We start from the raw sequence: 17,691 nt of genomic DNA, 5'->3' as shown, positions 1-17,691 counted from the left end.
TAGTTACCTGCACTATCTGGTGTTTTAATATACATTTAAGTTATATTCTACAGACAAATATAAAAAAAGGCTTATTGTATTTAAGATTTTATAATCACAGTTAGATGAAATGCATACTAAAAACTCAAAACCCCTAGACATTAGTAGAATAAAATAAGCTTGTGTTAGTAAGATGTTAACATTACATATATTTTATTTCTACCACTTCTAGTTATTCATGAGTGGTCTGTCTGTGATTTTATCTGGTTACCACTAGCTTAATTCAATAGGAACACATTCATAAATAATATTTTAAAGTAGTTTATTAAAAAAGCTGACAAGAACAGAACCGGTAGATCATACAGAATTAAGTAGCACTTCTCCTGATAAAAGTTATTCTTACACTGCTTTTCTAAAGCTGCATAGTGTCTTCTAGAATTAGAAAAGAGAGAATTGGTATTTTAGAATTAGAAACTCAATTTTGGGAGTCTAAGAAGTATGAAATATAGGGGGGTTTGTGGGTTTATTTGCCATAAAAAAGTAATTGTTAATTTAATGTTTCTGTACTGCTCTTCCGATATGACCCTTCTGTGTTTGCAGGTAGGCAAAGGTCAACATTTGAGGAAGGAAGAAATTGCAAAGATGACGAATGCAATATATTTGCTTGACTTCCAGTACAACCTCAGTGTTAGAGAGATACAGCTGAAATAAATAACACGTGTTCTGACACCTGGCGTAACTTTTTCTGATGATTATCAGGCACTCCTTAATTTTCCATCACAACCTCCTGGTTGAGTTACCAATTTGTGTTGGCCAGTAAAGGCATATTAATATAAGATAGAACACTAAAGAAAAGATAGAGGGGCCAGGAATAAAGTAGGGAAGGAAACTGAGACGTGACGGAAGGGCACATCAGCAGGAACCCAGTGCTTACATCCTGGATTCTCAGCTGGTATTGAGCTGATTCCAGCAGGATGTGTTTAAGTCATTTGGTCTATTTCCTGAGCCAATTTCAGCATGCCTGAAGAGATCCCAGTTACGCTGTATGAAAGCATGATGAGAAAACTTGTTCTTTCCCAGCCAATTCTCTGTTAGCATTTATTGATCACTCAGGTAAACAGTGCTTAAAGAGAGGTAGCCATCTTATACCACCAGAATTAATCCATTAATTTACTTTTTGGTGGTCTCAACTATGAACATTTATTCAGGTTTCTACAGCTTTTGTCTTGTGTCCATGTCTGACTTCAGCAAAAGTTCTGAAGAACACTGTATCACTGTTCTTTTAACTGAAATGGTGCAGTTTTAATATTACAATTCAATTTGTGTTTATAAATAATCTATATACAACAGGAGTAGAGAGAGACTTTTTATAATACACACTAGAAAGGAAAGTTTTCCTTTAGGAAAAGGAGTAAAGCAGTAATACACCTTGTGAAGATGAGTGATTTAACATGCAAGAGATGTTCAGTGTTGGGGAGAACTAAACAGTTCATCAGTTTTTCATGTGTTATATTTGACAATGTTTTCTGTGTGAATTGTTCAATAAGGTATTTGTTCTCCAAATGTTGTAAAATGCAGTTTCACCTCCAAAGAGCTATAAACTAAGTATTTGTCATAGTCAAATGAGCAAAGTTGTCCATTTTATCTCAAAGTTTTATTTCCTCTGTTTAGGTGACTTGACCAGCAAAACCACTGCTGTAATTGGAGCTCAGCTAGAGGTCTTGACATTTTCAGATGTTCTGGTTGTAGCTGGTTTGAATTGTAAGCTATATTTTTGCTCAATCCAAACTGCAATTTGATTTTGCTTGAGTTAGTAACATCCAGGCATATGTATGTGCAGCATGGAATCTGAACATTCACAATGGTGCATATTTCCTGGAAAAAATAAGAGATCCATCAAAAGGATACAGCAAGAAGATTATAATGCTGAGTTTTCCTGCTGTCCTGTGACAAATATTTTCAGTCCATCACTCCTTGATTCCCTGACATTCCGAGAAACAGAATTTTACTTAAGCTGCTGTAAGGCAGCACTAAGAGTTTTTGCTATGGACCCTGGATTTTTAGTCTTGGTCCACTGTGGTGTACTACAGGCTTTATTTTTCAGGTAGCTTTCCATTGGAAGATTTAGCAAGTACCGTCATTTGCGTTTCTCCTGCGTCACGTGAGCTTTCTTCATGATGTGACCTGGCAGCACTTGAAATTGATACGCTCACTTGTCGTCTCAGTATTTTCAGTACAGTTCTCTTGTATCCTTTGCATGCAAAGAAATAGATGAAAGGATCTAGGCAGCAGTTAAAATTCATCAGAAATACAGTATAATGGAGTGACTTCTGGAAAATTTTCTTTTCAGTGCACAGGGGTTCTTGCTGAAGTTTCTTAATCATGTGTTGTATGATTGCAACATGATAAGGTGTAAAGCAGATGACGAACACTATAATTACAAATATGATTGTATTGATGGCTTTTTTGTTTATCCCTGATTTTTCAGTCAGTGGATTTTCCTTAGCTGTTTGAAAAAGTTTGCAGCTGATTTGAGAGTAGCAAAATAGAATAATCCCCAGGGGAATAAGGTACCCTATTAAACAGGCAGCAAGAAGTATAAATGGTAGATGTTCTATTTTCTCAAAGTTTGGATATTCCATACATGTAGTCCTTTCATTTTCTTCCTGTGACATGGATTGTATAAGTAATGGGAAAGTTTGACTGAATACAAGAAACCAGACAAAGACACAAATGCCCTTTGCATATTTAATCCTTCTGATCTTGTATCGGAAGGGGTGGACGACAGCAAAGAACCTGTCAATACTCAGGCATGTCATGAAGTTTACGCCTGCGTAGGTGTTGATGTAGAACAAGAGTGCGGTGATTCGACACAGCGCTTCTCCAAACGGCCAGTGAAATCCCAGGGCATAGTAGGCTATCCTGGTTGGCAAGGCAATGCAGAACAGCAGATCGGAGAAGACGAGATTTGTTGAATAGAGGGTAGTAGAGTTGATCTTTTTTCTGTTTTTAAAAATGACAGTAAGAGCAATGGTGTTTCCAAGCACCCCAAGAATCAAGATGGAGCCATAGAAGACAGACAGTAATATCCGTGCTGTGTCTTTGTGCTCATATAAGTCACAGGTGGAACTGTTGGTCTCAAAGGTCGTGAAAGGGTCCATTTCTGCAACCACTGTTGTTGCAGGAGGCTCAGTAGACCTAACATGAGGAAAAAAAACAACAAAAGGGAATGTTTTGTAAGAAATGTAGATAAACTACTTCTACATAACATACCTACATGGATAGCCTCTGTTGCAAAATAAGACCAAAAAAATGAAATGAAACTTCATTGCTGTGAAATACTTTTCAAGACTATTTGAAAACAAATGCCTCCTTTCTGTTTGTTGACCCCAATTTCTTCTCTAATAAAAAAAATCAGACAGGGGGCATTGTAATAAGCCAGGGATGTAATATAATTGGAAAGTGAAGTCTGTAGATGCTCAGGAGGTGGGAGGCTGTTTAAAGAAACCTGAGGGGAAAAAGGGGTCTGAAGAAGCCACATGATAGAGCATCAAATGAAGTCCCTAAGGATCTGACAAGCAGACAAAATGTTTTAAATGAGTTTTAGTTAATTTTAAGGGAATTTTTGTTCTTAACAATTCACATTGTGATTCTTTAACTTGTTTAGAGAAACTTGTTTTTTCTCAGCATTTTTATATTGACATTATAAGAGAATCATAGATTCATTTAGGTTGGAGAAAACCTTTAAGATCATAGATTCCAACCATAATAACTTGTTTAATTCTATTTTTAAGAGCTGACTTTTGGAATCTAATTCAAATGTTGTTACGGACATAAATTCTTAAGACTACTACTTTAATCACTCTTTAGTGACCCTGCTCTAGAGAGATAGTGCAGGTGAACTATTTTACACTTTGTCAATTTAATAGACTTCAGAAATTGTTTCATCTGTACAGTCATAAGTAGCATAGAAGAGTTGCAAAGTGGCAGTGGTTTGGGGGACTTAAAAATATTTTAAAATGGTCCAGCAGAATCTCAGAAATGGAAAGAACCCCATCCTGTTGATACTGGTTGCAGTGCAAACATTTCCTAGGTTTGCTGTCACCTGACAATTGTATAGTGTAAGCATGAAACTCAGAAAGGATAAGGCATCTCATGTTACTCCTTGGGCAGCTGTTCTACAAAAAGGTGCCTCTTAGAGGCACCATGTATGAATTTAAACAGCAAGTAAAACAAGATTAACAAAGAATACTACCTGAAGATAAAAGCTGTTGCAACTGGAATTCTAAGTCTGACTTGAACCTTTAATTAACATGTCTATGTTATTTCTGAGGATCTGTTATTCAACACATAATATTTACAAGCAACTGTTGCCTGTTGTGCTTTCAAAAAGTCTTTCTGGGAAATGCCTCTCAGTTTTAAGGGATTTAAACCACACATTTTAGAAAGCATTCATTATCCTTTTATTAACTTGTGAAATCATTAAAAGGTTAGTATGTTCTTTCATGATTTGAGGAGATAAGCAATAAGATTGCTTATTTCAGGGAGTTCATAATTAATGGTTCCCTGTAAATGGTAAACCTTTAGGTAGTGGATGATGTGTATAAAAATATGTAAATTAGTTACATTACATTACTGTTCAAGGAAGAAATTTGACTTCCAGGTAGCACATTAAGTCTGTGTTTGCTGCATTCTGTAGACAGGAGGGAAGACAGATGAGTGATTTCTGACTGATAGATGTACAATGTTCTGATTCTCAGATATTTGTGAAGTAAGTACTGTCTGTCAAGAGGTGGAAATACTGCATTCAGGGCTCTATGTCAAATCTGAAGTGGGAGTTCTGTGCCTCGAATAAAGGAGCTAATCTGGTAAATAACTCCAGCTGCAGTGCAGATTTAAGAATGCCAACAATTTTATATTAGTTACTTCTGCATTGTTGTCGCTGTCTTGGTGTTAGTGTGTTTGGTGATTGATTAATGCAGTAGTTATTACCCTGAGGATAGTGCTGGTGTGATTTCCTCACATCTTTTCCCTTACAGAAGTGTTTAGGATGGCTTTTGTTTAACTGAAGTGTAACAGGCTGCTTTTTGCATAAAATGGTGTGGGTTTGTGTAGGCACCTGTGTATCAGTCAGTGAGGTATATTGTTTTGTTTCTCATATTTAAATGCTTCTAATTCTTGTTCACACTCCCAGCATCACATCTATCTTCTATTAATCTCTTACTTGAAATTTAAGTAAAATAATTTTGTCAACATATTTAGGAAAGGATAATCTAAGATTTGTGATAAACAGTTCAATTTCAGTAACTAGCTATAGCATATTAAGTGCATAATTTTATTTTTGCTTTAAAGTTGTAATAGTTTTGGTTCAAAAACAATGCACATTCATTCATATGTCTTTCTATAAACATTTGTAAAATGTAGACTATTATACAAAAACATTGAACTATAGTTTACGAAGAAACCTATATATTCAGTAAAATATATTGGTTTTTTACATCAAGAGTAGAATTTCATAAATTGCATGTTCCCTAATTTTGTGCTATGAAGTTGGATCTTTAATATAATAAATTAATCTAGAACTTACTGTTCAAAATAGGATGTTCATCCCCACATATAACTGGTTATATTGAGAAGGAGTGCTAGCTGAGACAGTGTTTATGTCTATCCATGGTGCTAGCATGGATATATATTGGGAGCAGTTCCTTGGCAAGACAAACTGGCCACAGAGGGATGAGGAGAAAGCTGGACAAGCACAGCTCATGGATCTTCCAGGGCACTGTGCAGTCAGCTAAGCTGTGCTCCTTGGCAGGCTCTTCTGCATGCTGTGGGAGTCAGCCCTAGGGGCAAAAAGTATTCTTTTTGATCCTCTGTTATCCCCAAAATATTTTGACTGTTAATATAGGGAACACATTTTACAATGCTGTAGATGAGTATTAGTGTTTTCTCTATCTGTAGGTATGTACGGGCATTTTTGAGAGTCATCAATGCGTTTAGGTGCTACAGTACCTGAATATGTTTATTAAAAACAAACAAACAAACAAAACCCCAAAACAAACAACAAAAAACCCAAAAGAAAGAGAGAGAGACATTTTAGCTTGTTTGTGGCCCAAACAGAGGATAAAGTTGATACCATCCACCATAATGTGCATCACCCAAACCGTGATAACTTATTTGTACTTCTGAACTCTAATTGTTGTTGGATGAACTCCATTCACCTCAGCAGCTATTTCACATTTCCTTGGCAATCTTGGAGAGGGCTTCATTAAAAATAATATTTTCTTCCTGAAAGGTGTCTGGATTATTAAGTAAGATAAAATATTTTTTTAAAAAACCTATTCCTTGTGTCATGTTGCTGTTTATTTCTTGGCAGCAATCCTGGATGATCCACTTATTATACATACAGCATATGACATCCTCTACAGAATGTATTTAAAAGAAGAACATTTTGATTATATTTTTGTGAGTTTTGCGTTCTTGGAGAATAAATGGAGACTGTTACATCCTTACTGCTGCCAACCTCAGACTAGCTGGACATGACTGTTTTTATGAGCTGTGTGCCTGAATAACTCACGAGACCATGGCCATTTACTGTCCCAAATCCAGATGCATCAATTAATTTACCCTCTAGAATCACTACTAAAACTTTTGGTCTTCTAGATTGTTGGATTAAAGACCCTTCCAGTGGTGTTACAGGTTTATTATTGATACTGCTTTGAAATATGTACTTTGAAGAAAGATAATAATTTTCCTTATCAATTAAATAATTTTAGAAAACAGCACCAGAGGTTTTTGGCTTAGAGTTGCCTGCCAAAATGTTATGGTATAAAGTATTGAAAATTCCTGTCTGTATATCTGAATTGTAAAGAGGGTTGTTCAGATTTTCACATTTTTTGAGTCTATAAACACTCAGTGACACAGACCACTTAGTCACTTAAAGTAATCTTCTGTTCAGATTATATTATTTTAGTGATTGTGTATAGATTCTGGTAACTTCATTTAAAGCATACTTTCTAACATGCTGTTTGTCTTGGAGAACTGAAGAGAAGGCAAATTACCAATTTGTACTCTCGTCTTTGGTCAGTCAACCTCCCTGTTAAAAAATGTGTGTGTCTCTTACTTAAATGTCTCTAAAATTAATTTGCGGTTGCTGTTTTCATTGAGTCTCTTTACATTTACACAATCTCATGGTTTGGGCAGTTCAAGGTAAGCTTCTCAAATATTTCACCACAAGGTGAAGTGATCCTGTGATGTCTGTTCTAACCCCAGCTGTGTCCCACGCAGGACTTGGGGTTCCAGATTCCTCATGTTATTAGTGTGCCTGGAGGCAAACTCACCACTACATCCTTGCTTTTTCTGCTCAGTGGATTATGTATGCAGGATGGAGTTGTGTAGCATTGCACTGGGAGTTTGTGAAGTTAACTTACTGTGATCCAGGAATATTTCTCTGATTCACTCTCTCCTAAGATATCTCCATTGTAAGGACATGCCCACTGCTCTCTGCTTTGACTTGGGAAGACCTTATGCCTGAGAGAGTTTAATTTTGCTGTTAAATACTATGCCCAGGCTTGCAACCAGTGCAGGTTGTTCTATATTGTTCTTTCCCTTGCTGTTTTTAAGACTTAGCACTATGTTTACGTTCTGACCAGCAAATTTCTTTAGTCAATTACCCTACGAGATTTGTTAGCTAGGCACCTGCTAGTCTATTCTCTGTGCTTCTTGATGTTTCACAGCAGTAGCATCAATCTGGGGAAAAAATTTGCAGCACAATGGCAAGCTGCTTGCAAAGTCTAGCATGTCTGAAATCTGTGCAGGTGCCTTTCTAAACCAATATTGTAATCTCATCAAAGAAGGAAAAATAGCTTGTCTAGGAGATTTATGTTGTGTGAAAACATTTGACTGGCATTAGTCATTTGTTTTATGTTTATACATTTGTTTTGTGTTTAATCCCCAAAGCAAAAGGTGTTTGATTAACAGGATGGTGACTCCAGTTTGGAAGTACTGTGTAATCCAAAGCTCTGCTTCATAGACATGTTAATGTATCATGGCCTTTATATGTAGTATCATAATATTACATACATTTAACTGTTAAGAAGGATACACTTAATTGCTGTGAGCCAGCAATTGCAGTGTTACACTTCAGATTACGTGGGTTCGGATTGTGTGCAAGCAGTGGTACAAAGCTATCTCTGTATGCTAAATGAAATTTCTTCTTGTTCTCATCTCCTGCTTTTGTTAGGAGCACCATCTGTCTTTTCAGCATAACAGGGGACATGTAGAAGGCTGTTACTGTGTATTGTAATCTAATGTGTGATTTCTCTGTGTCTCTTCATAATTTTCATTCTTTGAGGATTAATCCCTGGCCCATTTGTCCCTGGTCCAGTTGCTAATTTAAGGATACTAATTATATTCTTGGAAAAGCATAGCAGTTCATTAGAAAGATCTCTCCTGACTCTCTATGCATAGTATGGTTTAATCCCTGTGAGATGGACAATATTTCTTTAACAAATCATGTTGGGGGATAATATTGGTTTTTTTAAGCATAAAGAGTAGAATTTTTTTTTAAAGGAATAGTCAGGAAAGAGTCTTCCATGCAAGATTCGCTGATCTTGCAGTCCTCTATAGTTATAATCTGTGTTGGTTTTACGTTGTTTTAAAACAGTAGAAGGTGGGAAATATGCAGTGTTGCATTTTTGTAGGTTTAATTTTTTCCTCAATCTCAAAATTATTTTTTTGTATTTTTTTGTGTTTTTTGTTTGTATTTCTATTTTATCTTACAGGTGATCTTTATTGTAGAGTGTTTCCTCTGTTTGAGAAAAAGGCTTGATTCAATTAAGTTCTGTATATTAAAAAGTTTGTGTGCTAAGTTGCATAGTAGAATGCTTTGTTAAAATAGAAAGAACATATACCTAAGGTACATAATAAGGTGCGTGGACTGGCAGCTGGGGATTGCACGTAGTTTAGTAAAAGCTGAGGCAAGAGACAGGCATGTCCTAAAGCTTCCTCTTTCTTTCTAACACTTTAACACTCATATGCTTCAAGTGTTTTATGTTATTTTTTTTTTTTTTTAAAAGCTGTTGAGTTTTGTGTTCTAGAGACTGGTGATTCAGCCTAATGACCTGAAGATTGAGTCCTCAGGTCACAACCCACAGCTAAATTTGATGAGAGAATTTCCAGGCTAGTGCATTTATCCCTCTTTGGTGTAGATCCAAATTTTTTGGTATAGTAAACCCAAATTTGTAACGCACAAATTTGCGTTTTTGAGATTTTTCAGAGAATCCCAAATATGTATTTCATTATTAACTTGTTTTAACAGTGGCTATAAAGAATTATAATATTATTTAGCTGCTTAACAGAATATGCAAGTGCACAAGACAGTGGGATCTTTATGGCCCTGCTTTTGTCTATTACTATAGATTTTACATGACTGTTGTATGACAGTTATATTTGGTGCTAAAAATAATAGAAAATACAGTAAATGAGATGGAAATAAAAGCAGTTGAGTTGAAGTGCTGCATAACTAATTAAAGAAAAAGTGGAAGTAATTTGAAGGGTATATCCTGCTTTTATCTGTTGGATCTCTCTTTTACAAGGGTGATCTGTTCTACAGAATGTGTGAGCACTATCTAACATAAATAATCTTGGCCAAAACCACATACTAACATGAAGACCTGTGCTGATGTTAAGATGATTAACTTCCCTTCAGTTTATACTTGCTTAAGTATACTAAATGTAAAAAAGAGAGAGCCTAAAACTAGAGCAAATAAGCAAAATAAGTGTTAGCCACTGAAAATTACATTTTTTCTAGCAGAAGAAAATAGTGGTCATATAAGGATTTTTACTTTAGTACTAGAAAACATGCACACCTCTTTGAGTTTGGGTTTTTTTTCTGAGTTGTATGAAACCCATGCAGGTATAATACTTAATTTTAGGGTTTACAGCTTCAGATTACAGCTTCTATATTAAGTTTTTTATTCTGTATACATGCTCCTGAATCTTTTGACCAGAAAGGAATGAGATTTGAGCTATTAAAGAGTAATTTTCAAGTAAATTTTCAATCCCCTTATCTCTTCAAGAGCAGCCATGAAAATGTTAGACGCATCTCTTGTATTCTGTGCTCAAAGGCATGTACTCTTATTTTTCTAATATAAATGATAGTTGTTAAACAGTCTGTCTTGTTTTGCCAGTATAATAGGAAAAATGTATCCTTTTAAACTGGGAGGGTGTATAAAAATCATACCACTAGTAATATTTCTTCAGGTTTGTGACACAAAGTTCAGTAATAAAGAGAAAGATGTTTGGTCATTGCTATTCAGAAGAAGAATGCCTTCTAAAAACCATGAAAGAAATTAAGTTCTAGAAGTTAAAAGAGGAAAAAGAGGAATTAGCTCATAAAGCTTTGAATTCTTGAGATGCTCTGTTGCAATGTTTAGACATGAGAAGAGCGAGCAGTTTTTAAGCTGATAGTAAAGACTGTTTTAATAGACAAGGAGATAAGAACAAGCTATGCATTCACAACTGCAGTATGGATTTGTTTTAAGGCTCTCCCTTACTATTATTCTGTGAGGTTCAGTGTCTTTAGAGCTTCAGTGCTTCCCTCTACAGTAGTTATTTCTGCATTAGTATAATTTAAATTAGTGTTGCTAAAAAATTGTCTAAGTTAAGGCAGTATGAAATGTTTCCCTGTGATTGTCAGAAAGCTGTATTATAAGAAAGGGGTTGGAATAACTTGTTGATGCTGTAGATAAACAGATCCTTTAAGTGGAAACTAACTAGCAGCATATTAATATGGCATTATAAAATATCAGAGAATTTCTTCCATGAACTTTTCCCATACAAAGATCATTTATCCTTACTACCACATGAAAATATCCAGTATAATGCAAAAAAGGAAATATTTCTGGAATTGTTTGCTGTTGCTGAGTGGCAAAGGTAGAAAGTAAAAAGTTAGTTCTTTTCTGTACTTACATCTCTGTAGCTTCTTGGATCCTCTAAGCAGTTCAGGGCATTACCAGAATGGCTTAAGTGCAAAGGTTTACTCTTGCACATTGTTCTCAAGAGTGATTACGTTAGTCTTTTGTGGGAGGGGTAGGGTTTTTTCAAGCGCTTAAAAAAAACCAACCCTGTTTGTGTGCTGGTCTTGATTTGCTGCCTACTGTTTTATGGGATGTGAAAGCATCTATTTTTGATCCTTTTACAATTAGTCTGCTCAAAGAGAGTAATTAGAAACAACGCTTCCACCTCCCCCCTGAAGTTACGCATTACTGACTTTCGCAGGAGGGACTTTTACCCTGAGGTTTACTTGACTAATTGTTGACCAACTAAAATCCCTCTCATATGTGAAAAACTTTGTTTATATGCCATCTGCATTCAAAAATACCCTAATTTACAGCAAAAAGCCATGTGATTAGTACATGCTTTAAAACTTCTTACTGATGAAGGAGGAAACCTCAAAACTGAGATATACCCAGATGTGGTGTTAAAGCAGACGACTCAAACGCCTGTGGACATTCCCAGCATGGTTTTAGTATTGTAATGATGGGGATTTACAGAAATGCCTTTCAAAAATATATGAGGCAGTTAAAGAACTCTGGGGCTTTGAGAGATTAGTAAGAATATCTGCCTTTGTAAGCTTTTTATTACATTTTAAGCAGTGATAATAATAATAACAATAATAATAATTATTAGTGATACTAATAAAAATAATAATAACTATTATGAAAAATAATGAAAAATGTAAATGTATCTTATGAAAGATAAAAAGCTTCTAAAGCACAAATCTGATTCCCCTAAAATAATATTGACAATAATGAGTGGCTAAGGAGTAGGAAAGGAATGGGATATCAAATTGTGGGTTAACTCATTTGTACCTGAAATAACCTTGTTTGTGGATGAAGAACTTTTAATGTAAGAGTTAAATTGTATGTTTGTTAAGAGGGCTTTGGAGATCAGAGATAGATGGAAAATCCTTTTGTTTGCTAGAGGCTGTGGTTGAGAGTTACCTGGGATTTTCCCCAAAAACTGATACTGATCATTCATGACTGTGGAGGACTATTTCATGACCTCATTTAGTGGCCTGATTTTAAACAACCAACAAAGCACAATAAGGCTATTTTTGGCAGATCCAACACATGCAGAGTGGAGGATGCCTCTTATGTTAGGGCTGTGTTCACAGCACAGGAGTTGGCTGACATTGTAGCGGTGAAGGTATGTCGAGATAGGATCTCTTGCACATCTGTCTCATCAGAAGACCCAAAGTAAATACAGATCTAATGGCAAAGTTACTTTGTATTATAGGAAATGTTTTTCCTATAGCAGAACAGACAGCTTTATGAGCTCCTTTTGTACCTACTTGGAACACTTGGTTGACACTGTACACTGATTTTTCTGGTATTGAACTCCCAATGTACACACATGGCTTGATTCCCCTTAGATGCCTAAGAGCTGAAGGGTTCTGTCAAGGGCTTTTAGCTCATCAGTCTTAATGGAGCACTCGTCTTCTAATATCACATTCAGAAAGTGTTTAGGAGAATTTACCAGTCTTATTCTAGATTTTTTCCTTACTTGTTTTTGAATATTTTTTTAATTATTCAGCTTCATCAGAGAGTAAAATTGCTTTATATGAAGTAATGAGAATTCAGGACTGTTTAAAGGGAAATTGCATAGGGAACTTGCTTCATATGTACACAAAGTAATACCACAGTGTGGTTCCCTGTCCAACACCTAAAATATGCTATAGAAATGGGAAATTTTGAGATATGTAGACATGTCTTTGCTCAAGGGCTGACATTAGCACCCCAGCTTCTTTATTAAAGGAAATGCTTGTTTCAGAATTGTGTTACCATTATAAAACAAAGCCAATATATGTTCCCTGCTTTGATCTGATAAAACATTGCCTTCCTTTGATTAAGATACAGTACTAGATTGTACCCTTTGAGTCACACTGGTGTATTAGCTACCAATCCAGCCTAGCATGGCATGATGCTAATTGCTTGAGCTAAAAAGTATAGGTTGCATTCTTTCACTGACTGTTTATCCTTCTAGTTGTTTGTTTTCTGTTCTGATGCAGCTGCTGTTGGTCCAATATCTGTTTGACTATTCCAAGATTTGAACATGTAAATTACAAAATCGTTGCATATCAGGAGGTGTTGTGTTTACCATATATGTGCAGACACTTACTGCTTTGCTTTTGGCAGGCAAGGTGAGTAACATGGAACCCAGGTTACAAAATATATTGTTGGATAGTCTTAGCACTAAAAACTAAAGCTTACTTTAGGACAGGTGTCTGACTTCTGCCTTCACGAGGCGATTGTAAATTGTTTCTTAAATGTTTGGTCTCAAATTTTAATGAAATCCAAGTTGCAGGGATTCTGTGCAGATATCCAACTACAGGAGGAACCTTTATTTTCAGCTCCAGATGCAGATTTTTAATTTTTCTCTGCATTCTTACTGCTTTCCTGTGAACTATTGACAGCAGCTAGTGAGCATTGGGTAACAAAGCCTAATGCTTTTGCTGCTGTTGAGAGACCTCAGGCAATGGGGTGTCCTGCTCATATGTAGTGAAAGGGTTGGGTGCAGTAGCTTGGTCCTTTGAGTCCAGGGCTCCAGCAGGTGGAGGAATGCTACCATCAAGGGTGGTCACATTCCACAGAGTTTAATTTTAAGGAATGTTATTGTGAATATTTAGCACACTCAGAATAAAGGCTGGCACCTTACATGTAATATGGCAGTGTTTGGACTGACTGTAGGAACACAGGTCACTGAAATGACTTACTAACTTGAATTACAAGTGCACTGTTTGCGTGCCTGTATTATCTGCAGCTGTTTTTTAGAAGTGATATTTTTAGTCACCCAAAATATACGTGGTTGTGAATTTGTCAGTTTAATGGCTTTTTGAAGAACTTGAATGAAGAAAAACACAGCACCACAGTTAGTAAGTGTAGTGAGTCATTCTGAATAAAATAGGTTGTTTCTGCAAACTTAATACCACAGAACTTCTATTGACAACAGCATGTATTTTTGCAGAAGCTATATTTATTTAGCTTTCTAACCCTTTGTTCATGCACTTTAGAACAATTTTCCTGTTTTGTGCATATATTTGCTAGTGCTAATGTTTTATTTTAATCTGCATTTAATAGTCACCATTTTAGACTTTAAACAGTGCATTTCTCTTATAAGATACTCTTACCTGCCCCTGATTTTTTCTTCTCTGACAGTAATGTTTACATCTCTGATCTATTTTTTTCAAGGTTTTTTTTTTTTTGTGTACAAAATTAATCTCATAAATTCATATGATGTAGAATGTTCCCATCTGGTCTGTGTTTGTTTCACTGCAAATGTTGAAATTTAACATGCTCTTCAAAATGAGGATATAATTATTGTAGAGACAGCTACTACAATGCATCTTTGGGATGGACATGGTATTCATGTGGAATTTTCAAACTCTAGAATCCAGTTTTCAGGTTTTAGAGTTTTCTGGTTTGTTTGAAAATTTCATTTTCTAACCCACATGACACTAAAATTAACTTCCTAAATACGAAGTGGGCAAAAACTCTGTTCAGAGTCAGAATATGCTTGTGTCTATAGCCCTTTGCACACAGACATCACAGATTTCTAGTAGAAGTTAATCATGGCGCATGAAAGGATGTTCCTGATATTCTTATAGTATAATAAACAAAGGGCTGGGGCAAAGGTCTCTGCAAAAGGAGAGAAAGCACATGAAAGGAGACAGAAAGAGATGAGAGGGAAAGCAAAAACAAGAGGATAAGAAAGAAGTGAAAGAAAAGACTGAAGTAGTCCCTCAATATGAATTTGTTTTTCACTTGTAGATATTGAATCTGATATATGCTACCAAACAACTAATTAACATAACTAAAAGAGTTAAGAGCCAGTCTTTTTGTTTACTGTATGTGGATGGGTGTTTGTACCTGTGCAGTGAAATACAGGAACAGAAATTCCTCCAGTGCTCATGAGCTTCAGGAATAAGGCTTTGATTATTCATGGAACAATAGGGTAGCTTAGGGTTGACAGGATCTCTGGCAGTCATCTTGTTCAACCCTGGATTCAAAACATTTCCAACAAGAAGGGGTTATTTTGGGTAGGGTGTCCAGGCTGTATCTCTGAGAATGGAGATTGTAGCTCTGGGCAGCCTGGTAAAATTCTGCTCCGTTAGATTAATACCTTCCTTGAAGAATGCAGCCCAAGAGTGGACACAATGATTTAGGTTCAAGCTCAGAAGTGCTGAGCAATTACTTCTCTTGTCCTGATGATAGCACATTGATAATGCTGCCCTGTATGTGATTGACCTTTCCTGCGAGGATAAAGGGACACTCAAAGGCTAACTAACACTCCAAGGATTCTCCAGCTCCTTGTCTGCAAATCTGTTTTCTAGCTAGTCTGTGCCACTGCACAAGGTTGTTCCAAGCCAGATGAAAGACTCCACAGTTACTTCTGTTGAACTCCCTAGCATTCCTAATGTCAGCCCATTTCTCAAGTCCATAAGGAAGAGCTGAATGTGGACCTGCTCTCCAAAGTATTAACTGCTCCCTCCAATTTGATTTCACTCACTAGCTTGTTGGGGATGCACTCTGTCCTGTCATCCAGGGTATTTTATAAAGACAATAAATAGTGTTCATCCCAGTATGGATCGATCCGTGGGGGAAGCTGCTAGTAAGTGATTGCCATTAAAGTTGGTGCTGCAGATCAGAATCCTTTGAGTCTAGCAGTGCAGCCAGATTCCCTCCAATCTGCATATACAGTGCCTATCTTCCCTGTTTTTCTTTAAGTGCTGAAGAGGAAACCAAGTCTAAGGCCATCCTAAAATCAGAGTGTACAATATTTGCCATCTTCCCCTTCCATATCCACAGCACCAGAATCCCTCTTGGTAAATCCGTATGGGATATTGGCAGCTGCCTTGTCCATCCCGTAGTGGGCAATGGCTTCTAGGAGCTTTGCTCTATAACTTTCCCAAGGATAGAGGTGAGGCTTGTAGCTCCCTGGATCCTCTTCTTGCCCTCCTTGAAGATGGGTGTGACATTTGCAATACCCAGTCATCAGGAACCTGCCCTAATCACCAGGATGGTTAGTTCATAGCACTGACCACCTCCCACACAGAACCCTGGGGTACAGCCTATCTGGTCCTCTTGCCTCCTGTATGATCAGCTCGGCTCAAGAGCCTCCAAAATGTCTTTCTTTATAGTTCCAGTCCCACAGGAGGTGCAGGACTTACAAGGCCTGGGGCAAAACTAACCAGTGAAAATTTACCCAAAAAAAGATACTGAGTGCCCTGGCTTTTTTCTTGTCTTTTGTCACTTGGGTTCCTTTTTTCACCACTGCGTCCACATTTTCCTTAACCATGCTCTTGTTGTACTTTACTGTGTAAGCCATATTCTAGTACTATTATGTGGATAACTTTTCTGACAGACCAGCTGTAGATAAGCATCATTCCCATATAGATATTGTAAAAAAAGGTATAAGTAAACTATTGAAAATACTGAAGGCAACAGAAAATATTAAGGGAAATTTTCAAAGAACAGCATTATAAAAAGAAAGTTGACAGTGAAAGTTTAAAATAATTGGAATGAATTTTCACATTGTGGAGTTGCCTGTACAAATGATTTTCACACAGCATTTTGAAGGGTACCAGTTTTGACATTGAGAAAAAGATACCTGAATGGGTATTTGGGTAATACCTATTTATATTTAGATGTGAGCTCTGTCTAAAAAACAAATACTGATGCCTTTAGGAGCATATCTCTGTGGTGCCTATGAACTTAGTGTTTTAGGAGAAAACACTAAGTTTCCTCCAGGTTGTTGGGTACTGAGCAGTTTCAGACACTGGACTTTGAATTAAGCTGATCACTAATCTGGACTGGGATGGTGCTTTCTGTGGTTTCTGTTGACATAAATGGTGAATACTAACATTTAGGGAACTTTTTAGCATTCTCTAATCTGTTTATGAAATGCACTTGCAGTCTTGGGAAATTCCTTTTTGTACTTTCCCATCTTATGATTGAGTGCATTCTTGCATGTGAAGTCTCTGTGTCTGAGTCACTGTTTATCACAGGATCAATAAAACCTGAAAAGCATGCCACAATTGTAGTATTCTATCAGTCAATTTTGTCAAAGTAGAAAGAAATAGTTTAAAATTACTTCTCTAAGAAGAGAAAATATATTTTTTCTTTGTTTTTTTTTTCTGTCTTCACTTATAAAACCTGATTTATTCAGTGAATATTGTCTACAATGGAGTAACTTCAGATGAATAATAAGTTCTGTATGTTGCTTTCTTATAGCATTTTGACTCTTACAACTTAAATAATTTCAGTTTATTTCAAGAATGTGTTGTGTGTGTTTATACAGGTGTATTTTGTTTGTGTAAAAAGGAGTATATGCAAAATTTAGTGTCTGAATGAAAAGCACTAGTTCATGTTCACAAGATCAGTCTAGGCATCTGGTCATTGTAAAAAGTGCTTGAAGTCTTAGTCTTAGATTCTATGAAACTCCTTCCAGTGATGGTTTAAAAACTTAAAAAATATCTTGTGTTGTGATTAAGATGAGGACCTTAAAGGAAGTTTTATTTGTAGGGCCATGTAAGTCATTGGCAAAGGGAAGTTAAATCAAACTGTCAGTATTCCAGTCTTAGGTACTGTACTCCTTTGGCAATCCTCTAACACATTAAGTCTGGGTAAATACCAGGAGCTTAGCTTCATAAGT

At 36.3% G+C, this 17,691-nt stretch overlaps 2 protein-coding genes across 3 annotated transcripts in view; one reads left to right on the top strand and one right to left on the bottom strand.

Moving 5' to 3' along the window:
• Nucleotides 1–17,691, top strand: part of UBAC2 (UBA domain containing 2) — an 84,389-nt gene that overhangs the window by 37,789 nt on the left and 28,909 nt on the right. The window lies entirely within an intron of this gene.
• LOC102106348 (G protein-coupled receptor 183) lies at nucleotides 87–11,043 on the bottom strand. Of its 2 annotated transcripts, XM_088051505.1 has the most exons (3): nucleotides 10,948–11,043; nucleotides 2,115–3,177; nucleotides 87–1,854 (listed from the first exon to the last, which is right to left on the bottom strand). In XM_088051505.1, coding segments are annotated over exons 1-3 (1,299 nt in total). In that variant the 5' UTR covers nucleotides 10,950–11,043; the 3' UTR covers nucleotides 87–1,620. The 2 variants fall into 2 exon arrangements, with proteins under 2 accessions (XP_087907631.1, XP_087907632.1); XM_088051506.1 differs by lacking the exon at nucleotides 10,948–11,043 and having other exon boundaries at nucleotides 1,722–3,177.

Source organism: Pseudopodoces humilis, chromosome 2 (genome assembly GCF_049639895.1).
Source record: "Pseudopodoces humilis isolate 2021_Gansu_Grassland_sample_001 chromosome 2, ASM4963989v1, whole genome shotgun sequence".
Classification (NCBI taxonomy): domain Eukaryota; kingdom Metazoa; phylum Chordata; class Aves; order Passeriformes; family Paridae; genus Pseudopodoces; species Pseudopodoces humilis.
The sequence above is the reverse complement of the archived record's forward strand: the minus strand, read 5'-3'. Positions and strand labels throughout refer to the sequence as shown.

What these genes read in the sequence shown, in the direction of transcription:
- LOC102106348 (XM_088051505.1), bottom strand. An exon ending in CAGGAGAAACGCAAATGACG is followed by an intron (nt 1,855 to 2,114) that starts GTACTTGCTAAA and finishes TATTTTTTCCAG; the next exon opens with GAAATATGCACCATTGTGAA.